The 10,843-nt window shown below is 27.3% G+C and overlaps 2 protein-coding genes across 3 annotated transcripts in view; one reads left to right on the top strand and one right to left on the bottom strand.

Moving 5' to 3' along the window:
• Fstl5 (follistatin-like 5) overlaps positions 1–10,843 on the bottom strand; it is a 109,255-nt gene that overhangs the window by 88,291 nt on the left and 10,121 nt on the right. The window lies entirely within an intron of this gene.
• On the top strand, positions 5,679–8,751 carry LOC146723925 ((11Z)-hexadec-11-enoyl-CoA conjugase-like). The gene is made up of 5 exons (XM_085480919.1): positions 5,679–5,916; positions 6,453–6,583; positions 7,257–7,462; positions 7,704–7,886; positions 8,493–8,751. Exons 1-5 carry the CDS (start codon positions 5,679–5,681, stop codon positions 8,749–8,751), a joined length of 1,017 nt encoding a protein of 338 aa, XP_085337045.1.

Below are 10,843 nucleotides of genomic sequence, written 5' to 3'. Positions count from 1 at the left end.
CGGAAATCTGGAACGAGAAAAGGAAAGCTATCATCTCGCGACAATGACTACATATGAGGGTTGCACGTCCGAGAAAGGAATTGTACGATTAATGATAATGTGCGTTCATGAGTCTTTAATTTTCACGTTCTATTTATTAGTGCTTTTGCAAAAAATATTTATGTTAACAATTTATTACACAATATATTTGATGTATATATATATATATATATATATATATATATATATAGAGAGAGAGAGAGAGAGAGAGAGAGAGGGAGAGCATGTAAAATATGATTTAACAAAACTTGTGATTTTTATTAAATTTTTTTACTAACAATTTTAAAATTAAAATAAAGTATAAAGTATTTCCAAATTATTTTAAAGCAAAGCATAGAAAATATATATAAGAACATACTCTTCATGATATTTTATTTATACATATTTTTCGATTTTTCACACGATATATTTAAAATCAAAAGGATACTTGGATACGTAAATCGTTTTTTTACTTTAAACAAAAATTCATAAAGATAATAACATTTTATTTAAATTGCCTGTTTATGAATCGTACGAAGTAGGCTATTGTTTTATATCATTTCTTGTTAGATATAATATATTGACACACGTAATTGATAGGATATACATATATCATGTCCAAAATGCATCCATAAAACATCTTTAAGATGCTTTTAAGATGTATTTGAGAAATCATAAGACTTCTTAAAGATGTGTAAAAGATTTATTAATGATGTTTAATTGCTACATTTTATCTAATTCGTACATGGTGCTGTCTAGATGATATCTTTAATAGAAATTATGATAATATTAGAATGTTTATCAAAACTGAGATAACAATTGAGAATAATGTGAAAGTTTAGCGAAAGGTGCTGATGCATCATGATTTGCAATTAGAAAACTGCTCTACGAATAAAAATCAATACTGTTTTTCCTGAACTACACACGTTCTTATAAGTACCATATACATGAGCATTAAGAAATTCGCCTTATAAAAGCAGTGCTCTCGTCTTGTTGTTCAGTTAAATGAATATACGAAGTAGTGCAGTGCATATCGGTTTTTATATTTATATCTGATTCGATTCTTTTAACATCTCGAGACGCGCATTTGCATACATCAAATCGTTCATTGTAAGTTGTATAGCTTCTTTTTTTTTAAATTATATTAATATAAATTATCAAACGAGGCGACAAGGGTCCTTATCAGCGCAAAACAGAACAGTGCTTTATGGGCGGGATAATTTTTGGCGGCTATTTTATGCTAATTAAATTATTAAATTATGTATGACGCATGTTTTGCAAAACCAGACGCGACGAAATTATACAAAGTTGATGGGATGTAATTTTTTATACATATCTCGCGGCAATTATTTTCGAGCCAAATAAAAGAAGTACACCCTTAAGGATGACAAAAAAGGGATTTATTAGAATGAAATTCGAATTGAGGTTTTGAGGATGATAGAAAGAGATTTATTCAAAATAAAATTTCGAATTAAAATTTTTATTCAATTATTTGGTATCAAGGAATCTTTATTCTTTGTGCACAACTAATCAATTTCAATAAAAACTCATTTTTTCTTGAAATTGACGCAGTATCATTTGCATCTGGCTTATTCTCGTCCATTGAAAAAATTTATTCAAGTCTTAGTTATAAGTAAAAAAATGTAAGTATATTGTTTTTAATTTTTTCACACATTAATTCAAATATGATATGTCATAATTCGAGATAGGCACTTTATGTTTTAAGCAAAAATTGTTTGTAAGCATTAATTTTAATAGTTATGTATAGTACACACCTAATATTAACAGATTTCAATCGCATTAAAAAGCATAATAACATTCTCCGCGCAGCACAATGCGATTTTCGCATAATTATTGCTTAATAGCCACAAAAATTCGATTCTTGTACTTAAAATACTCGGATTTGAAGAAAAACGACGTATATTTTTCAAAATCGCATACTTTTTCTGCTTTGTCATCGCATCTAATATTTCAATATTTTATCGTTTTTAATTGAAAATTTTTGTTTAATGTAATATCTAAAACGCAAGTCTAGACTTGACTGTGTTGAAGCATTCTGTGCTTTATTAAATAATTATATGTATTATATTTTAATATACCAAACACTTATTTTTATTTTATGTATGTCTTGTATTGCTTTTTCCTTCTCACACATTAACATACGTAGTTTTATGGATTTTTATTTAAAGAGAGTGGTTAAAATGCTTTAATTCCTATATTTCCCATTTTTCATACAATTTTATAAGTCGTTATAGGTTGTTATATGTGTATTACACTGAAAAAAAACTATTGAACTCAAATACATATTTACTTAAATAGTTCCATTTACACATTTGTCTGAAACAAATAAATATTTATCTGTTTTGAAACAGAATTTCTTATATCAAATAAATATTTTTTTACAGCAAATCAATATTATTAGTTTAAAAAAAATTATGTTGCAAATAGTATTAAAAAAAATATTTATTTGAATATATAAATAATTTTTTTCAGTGTACGTGATTAAAATAATGCAATTGCGCATAAATAGCATAAATATTTAACACGCATAATGGCGCATAATTGTTAGATTTCTCACACATAATTAGAGCATTTTCAGACACTTTTTTCTAGCACAATTCACAGATATTCAAAAGTATAAAGTGCTTATTTCTAGTCATAATTTTGTTCTGACAAACTTTATAAGATCGGGATTACATATTGTCTTCAGGTATGTTCTATCGTTAAATTTTGATAGTGAAATTATGTATAATCGAATTTAGTCCAAATAAAACATTGGAAAGAGGAGTCAACAATTCTTTCCATTTCTTGGCTTTCAGTAATTTAATATGCAGCCAATAATTGTATCTCTCTGATATGAAATCACGTTTTCTCTTTCTATAATTTTTTTTGAAGTGATATAAAAAAAAAACTTTATACTCTTTTTAAAACTGATAGTAGAAAAGCTAATAACTTATAGCTATAAATGTATATATGGAACATAGATAACGGAAAATGTAAATAATTAGGATGTTTGACGAGATTCTTAAGATTTTTGTTAAGCATTTTTGCATTCGCTATGCAATTAACTTTGTAAAGAAAACTCTTCTCGCGTCATAAATGACTGCGCATTCATCTTAGTATGTTATTATGATACTTCATTTTTGATATCTACCATATACCACAGTATAGTCAGTGAAATGTAATATGTTACCAAAGGAACAGCGAACGAATAACCATGGCAGTTGCACTTTCACCATGCACGTCAAGTTCTCATCGATTAGAAATTGCCTAACAGTGTAATAAAATACTTTCATCTTGAAACAAAAATTTATCCATGATTAATTATGCAAATAAAAATACGGCTGTTAACGAGGGTTCTATCTGAATCTTTTTTAATAAAAAAAATAATAATTGTAAATCTTACACATGCGTTTATATAATAATTAAAAAAGCGCATAAATTATACATTTTTTAATTATTATTTTTAAATCTATTTATAATAAAATGTTTCTTTGTTGTAAACTAGATAAATTATTTTTCTGTTTTTTTATTTTCTTTTTTAAGAAAGTTTTTTTTTATTATATGTATTAAATTTTATATTGTTTTGTCCAAATTTTGATGTTGTTTTATTTTAAATGTATAATATCTTTATTTAATTAAAATACGTGTTTTTATTTTTTTATTGAACCTTTAAATTTATTGTTTTCAATTTTTATTTTATATTTTTATTTTGTTAAGGAAATTATATTTATTTAAAATTAAAAAATAGAACTGTCATTATATGTTGTATAATTTTAACATCATGCATAACGTAATAAGATCATTAATTTTTAAGAAATTGATCATAGTAACATTCTGTTCGTACAATTAGTCGTACAAGGATTAACATAATAAAAGGGAAGAAAGATCGCAGTTATATATTTCCTAGAAGTATTATGTAATATTACAATAGAATAGTACACTATATTCATTTTATATTTTCTTTTAACTAAATTTTGTATCAAGTTTTATTCTTCATACATATAATGTATTGTTTAACAATCCTAAAAATATAACATTATCGAAATGTATAACGCGATCATGATATATAATTCGCTTTTACGCACAATAAACAATAAACGTATTGTTAGTCAAATTTGTGTTAGCCAAAAGGATCGTGCAATATAGTGCGCAATTGTCTTTTAATTGCTATTGTTGATATCGTTCTCATTTTTCGCACGGAAATACTCAGCTTGCCTCGAAGGAATACGGCGAATGCTAAAATTTCGCTCGTAAAAAGCATTTTTACGCGCACGAACATTTTACGCGCATAAATGTGCGTGTAAACTTTTTTGACATTCGAGATTTTTATTCGTGCGAACAAAACAGTGCTTGTGTTGTTCGCCAAATATAATCAGTAAATAGCAAAATGTAGCAGCTGCAGCATATATTGTAATGCATATTATCGTGCATAAAAAGAAAGAAAAACATCAAAACAATGATGGATTACACAGTTGTACAATAATAAAAAAATGTGTGAGAACTATAATTTATTCCTACGTTTCAATTCCGCAAACACGTCTAGATTGAGTATCTAAATTTGCATGTAATTCTTTTGATGTACCGACAAGCATCGAATCGCATTTGTGCGCGTGCTCAAAGTGTGCGTTGAAACAAAAATGATACGTTTAAACTAGAACATATGTGTACGTACGCGAAATCGTTCGAGCGCAAAAAAATGTTCTAGTCAGATACGCACCTTAAGCGTTGTGATACGGAAAAAGAAAACAGTAAACACGTGAGTTGGAAAACTTGTTTCGCTTGTTGATCATATAACTGAATACGACTTAGTGTACTCATTTAACACAAATGATAATTATAAATATCAAGCTTCTCCTTGCGACATGCAACGAGCAGTTTGGTTAATCACATGTGAGATTACATCATAAATGAAATGATACAAATCATGCGCGAGTAATTTGGTCAATAATGTCGTAATACATAGATCATAAACATTGATATTATTTTGATGACACTTTATATTGCTTAACTCTTCAATGTGAAAATTTTTAATCTATTTTATAAAATAAAACAATTATGCCATAATAATTATATCTTGATATATTACATTACTCCAAAAGATTTTCTATCAATTTTTTATAAATTTTTTAAATAAAAACGTAATTAATATTATTAAAATATTATTAATAATATAATTGAGGTCATAATATAGTATATATGTATACATATAATTATGGAATAATATGGTATGTATAGTATATATATATATACATATAATTATATAAAATATAAAAAATTTGTACCAATATGAAATAAATGTACAAATAAAGCTATAAAGTTTCATAGGACTATTATAAAGCTAGGGATATCGGATATTAAAGTTTCTGTGAAAAAATTTCAAAATAAAATATGTCACCAATATTATTTAAATTAATAAATCAAAATTAAATAATAAATCAAAATTAAAAATGCTAATCTTTAAAAAAATTAAATAACTTCTGCGGATGAGAATGTAGCAAATTGATTGCAAATTATGATTTATCATAGACGTCTTTAAAAATAATGTGATTAATTTCATTGTTAGAAGTATTATTGTGTAATAAATATGCGATAACGGACGCCATAAAATAAAGAAACGTTTCACTATTACTGTGAACGTTTCATTTCAGCAATTTACAATGATAACCGAATATTACGAAGAGGAATACACGAAGGATCAAAAGTTAACGGAACCGGAAACAAAAGATGGCAAGAAATCGATTCTAGATCAACCGCCGAAAGAGCACAAACCCGCGGTACAACCATTAATTTGGCAAAATGTCATTGGAATCCCTGTTCTCTTTGCTATTACGTTTTATTTATTCGTCTCGTACGCCATAATCCCTCCCGGGGCAAAACTTTGGACCTGGATATTTGGTACGTATTGATTAAATCAAAATTATTTCTTTATATAATTTTATGTATCGTCTCATAATATACAATTAAGTTTTATAGTAGACAATGCGCCAGAATTGATAGAGAAGTAAATACATGTCAGTTTTTTTTTCTAATACTTGAAATCAATTTTGTCAAATGCTTTCAAATTTTAACAAATAAGCTTCATGTTAAAATAAATTTTGTGCTCGTTTTGCTTTACCTATATAAACACAAAAATTTAATAAGAAAGAAAATTATATACTTTATTTCCATATTTTTAATTATATTTACAAAAATTTGAGAATTTCTTATTTTCGTTTATTTATAAGTTCAAAACATACTTAATGTTACACTTTTCAGAAATTTCTTCATAAATACTATCTTATATTATAGAAAGATTTCTGATATGTAATTTTTCATTAGCGTTCATTAACATTTCATTGTTAGCTAATTGAAATTTTATATCGTATATTTTGCTTGAAATGATAAAAATAAAATATTTAATGTTGCTTTTTCATTTTATTCCCTGTATTCAGGATTTTTATATGGATTTTGTGGTGGTTTTGGTCTAACGTCAGGCATTCATCGTTATTGGGCACACAGAAGTTATAATGCTAAACTGCCACTCAAAATTATGCTCGCTTGTTTCTTTTGCACAACCGGACAGGTAAAATCACAAAAGAGTCACGATAAGGTCTGCTTATTACAACTAAATTGGCTGCACTAGTTCACAGTTTATTTTTTTTACTCTACATAGGAAGGAAAGAGATAAACTTTGAACTAGTGTAGTCAGTTCAGATAAAATGATCAGACTAATAATTATTCAATTAATGAAATAATTACATTAAAATATAAAATTGCGCTGCAATTTTAATTGACATGCAAAATTTACCGTGTTTATAAGTTTATGCATATATGTATATATAGTCTTGCGAACTTTTCGGATTTCTCTCTTGTGGTGTGTATTACTTACTAATCATAAGCGATTATTTACTAGCACGTCAGTTTAAATATTTGCAGCGAGACTATAATTAATTATTAATTGAATAGTAGATAATATACTTTTACGATACGTTGTTTATGTATTTTTAATCAGCATAATACATTTTTACATAATCTAAATTTCTCCTGTTAATTAAATTACTTAATTATTTATTGCATACATTTTTTTTATTCAAAAATATTTTTACTATTGTAATATTTAATATAACATAATATTGATGTAATATTGAGTGAACCTAGCGATAAATATTGCAGAATATATAATGAATCGATAAAGATTGTTTAATGTAATTTGTTCGATTTTAAAATATGATTTTCTAGAATTTGTTATTTTGTAGATTCATATGAGTAAATGGATTCGCACTCACCGAACGCATCATAGATACACGGATACATGCGCGGATCCGCATAACGCTAATCGCGGCTTCTTTTTTTCGCATGTTGGCTGGTTAATGATGAAGCATCATCCGGCGGTGAAAGAATATGGAAAAAATGTAGATATGAGCGATATCGCGGCCGATCCTGTCATACGTTTCTTCGATAAGTGAGTTTAACATTATTTAAAATAATGACGACATTTCTCCAAATCGATAAGTAAAAGATTTTATATATATATATAATTTAAAATTAATAGGTATATTTTAAAGAAGAATTAAAAGACAAAATTGGGCACATGTCTCGCAATTTAATTTGATTTAGCGGTAGCATTGCGTTGATTCTTAATTATAATATAATTCTATATAAAATAACAAGCTTAAATAATAAACAAATAAGTTTTGTTGCAGATATTATCCGCCGATCATGCTAACACTAACCTTTATTCTACCGACTCTGATACCTGCATATTTCTGGAACGAAAGGTGGATAATATGCCTAACTGGTACAATGACCCGCTGGGTGCTTTTGTTAAACATTGTTTTTACCGTCAACAGTGTTGCTCACTTATGGGGCACGAAACCTTACAACAAGTATATATTAATTATTAATTTCTTGAATTGATATGTTTGCGTAATCACTTAAAATCAGTTAGAATATCATTCGAATTGTGCTTAAGTATTGTATAAGTAGGAAGTATATAAAAATTCAAGAAGGAAATGAGCTTAGAAGAGTCAGATATTAGGTGTAACCAACTTGTCTTAAAATCTTTTTTTATTTAATTTTATATTTTGCAATTCAAAAATAATAATCAATTTTATCATCGAAATATGCAGTGTTATTTTTTGCACATTTTTATAATTTTTTATTGGATATTCAGAAACTCTTAAATCGTTCTCAATTCTCTTTGAATTTACCTGAAATTTTGTCTAATAAAGTTGTCTAATAAAAAAATTTCTTTTAATTAATAATTTCGAAATTTAAAATTTTGCTAAGATTCCATTAAAGTTTATCTTATGTTGTTTAAGGAAAATAAGTTTATTATTATTAATTAGTAATTTCAAATCTTATTTTAAAGGCCTCGTTTTAGAGATATAATACTTTAAATTTTTGTATGAGATTCAGAGAAGTTTGTTCAAGTTGACTCAAATCGACTTGTTAGATGAAACAGATTTCCTTCTTTTTCTACATTGTTTCAGACATATTATGGCAAAGCAGAATAAAATTATAGCCTTCCTTACTCTCGGTGAGGGTTGGCACAATTATCATCATTGCTTCCCGTGGGACTATAAACTCTCGGAACATTTCAACGTGGGAGCCGCCTTCATAGATGTCATGGCCTGGTTAGGATTTGCGTATGATCTAAAGACGACGAACTCTTCGTTGGTTAAAAAATTTTATAAGGAAAAAGGTGATGGATCTCATAAAATGATCCAAACAAACATCCCTCAACCATAGTTGCTTCCGAATAAAATTTATGTAAAAACATTTAACTTGATATTTCAAAATGTATATACGAAAATTAATAAATACATATTTTTCAAATAGAATGATCGTAAGGAGACCTGTTTTTTTGTTTATTTTATAGAGTCAAATTTTGGGACCTCAAATTTCAAACGTTTTTTATGTCAAATAGTACTATATGATGAGACATTAATCCCAGAGAAGTTTCACGGTTAGCATAGGCCACCATTCTGGAAATATGAAGAAGTGAAAGTGATAGTTCCTCTTTTTTGATTGGAAAATCATTATTTTTACCCTTTTGCATCTCCGGAACCGTGCCTCATAAAATGATCTAGACAAACATCCCTCAAACATAGTTGCTTCCGAATAAAATTCATGTAAAAACATTTAGCTTGATATATTTCAAAATGTATATACGAAAATTAATAAATACATATTTTTTAAAAAGAATGATTGTAAGGAGACCTGTCTTTTTGCTTATTTTATAGAGTCGAATTTTGGGACCTCAAATTTTAAACGTTTTTTATGTCAAGTAGTACTATATGATGAGACATTAATCCCAGAGAAGTTTCATGGTTAGTATAGGCCACCATTCTAGAAATATGAAGAAGTGAAAGTGATAGTTTTTTATTTTTGATTGGAAAATCATTATTTTTACCCTTATGCATCTCCGGAACCGTGCCTCATAAAATGATCCAGACAAACATCCTTCAAACATAGTTGCTTCCGAATAAAATTCATGTAAAAACATTTAACTTGATATATTTTAAAATGTATATACGAAAATTAATAAATACATATTTTTTAAAAAGAATGATTGTAAGGAGACCTGTCTTTTTGCTTATTTTATAGAGTCGAATTTTGGGACCTCAAATTTTAAACGTTTTTTATGTCAAATAGTACTATATGATGAGACATTAATCCCAGAGAAGTTTCATCGTTAGCATAGGCCACCATTTCGGAAATATGAAAAAGTGAAAGTGATAGTTTCTTATTTTTGATTGGAAAATCATTATTTTTACCCTTATGCATCTCCGGAACCGTGCCTCATAAAATGATCCAGACAAACATTCTTCAAACATAGTTGCTTTCGAATAAAATTCATGTAAAAACATTTAACTTGATATATTTCAAAATGTATATACGAAAATTAATAAATACATATTTTTTAAAAAGAATGATCGTAAGGAGACCTGTTTTTTTGCCTATTTTATAGAGTCGAATTTTGGGACCTCAAATTTTAAACGTTTTTTATGTCAAATATTACTATATGATGAGACATTAATCCCAGAGAAGTTTCATGGTTAGCATAGGCCACCATTCTGGAAATATGAAGAAGTGAAAGTTATAGTTCCTCGTCCTTGATTGGAAAATCATTATTTTTACCCTTTTGTATCTTCGGAACCGTGCCTGTGCTCATTTTGAGATTTTACTGGGATTAATTTACCATTACTCTAAGTTGTATAAAAATCGAAATTTTTCACCGATCATCGCTAAACTCAATACCAAACATCCTTTATTTCGATGTTTTGGAATGTTTTAGCACACGGACAAAGAAATCCAATAAAATTTTTTTTTACAAAAACAGAGTTTTCTCTAAAATAAAAAAGAAATTACATAGTATTCTATCCTGAAAAATTTGCAAAATTTTGACACCAATTTCGAGAAAATCGGTCATATCAATCAAGTTGTTCAAACAAAAGTTGTTTGGTAGAAAAAAGGTATATAGTTTGTATTTAGTTAAGAATAATAAAAACATTTTAGTACATATTATATTTAGTTTATTAACATTTTCCACTGGTATTTTAAAAATTAATTTAAAATCGAAAGAAAACTTGGATACATATATTGTTTTTCTTTACTTCATACAGAAATTCTTGATCACGTTCTATTTCAATTGCCTCATTGTGAATCGTACGAGGTAGACTATTGTTGCATCGTTTTATAGAACTTTTTGTTAGATACGATATATTGATATACGCAATTTATAGAAAACATATATCAACGTCATTAGAGATCAGACGTCACGATAAAATGTGAAAATGTTCATAGAAACTGAGGAAATATACCAAATCGAATACAAAAA

Source organism: Nylanderia fulva, unplaced genomic scaffold (assembly GCF_048542155.1).
Source record: "Nylanderia fulva isolate GAGA-0341 unplaced genomic scaffold, ASM4854215v1 Scaffold16, whole genome shotgun sequence".
NCBI lineage: Eukaryota > Metazoa > Arthropoda > Insecta > Hymenoptera > Formicidae > Nylanderia > Nylanderia fulva.
Note: the sequence above shows the minus strand (reverse complement) of the source record. Positions and strands in the feature narration are given on the sequence as shown.

Excerpts from the sequence above, each read along its gene's own strand:
- LOC146723925 (XM_085480919.1), top strand. The coding sequence starts at position 5,679 with ATGATAACCGAATATTACGAAGAGGAATACACGAAGGATCAAAAGTTA. Across the intron at positions 6,584-7,256 it reads TCTTTTGCACAACCGGACAG|ATTCATATGAGTAAATGGAT; the intron begins GTAAAATCACAA and ends GTTATTTTGTAG. Across the intron at positions 7,887-8,492 it reads GGCACGAAACCTTACAACAA|ACATATTATGGCAAAGCAGA; the intron begins GTATATATTAAT and ends ACATTGTTTCAG.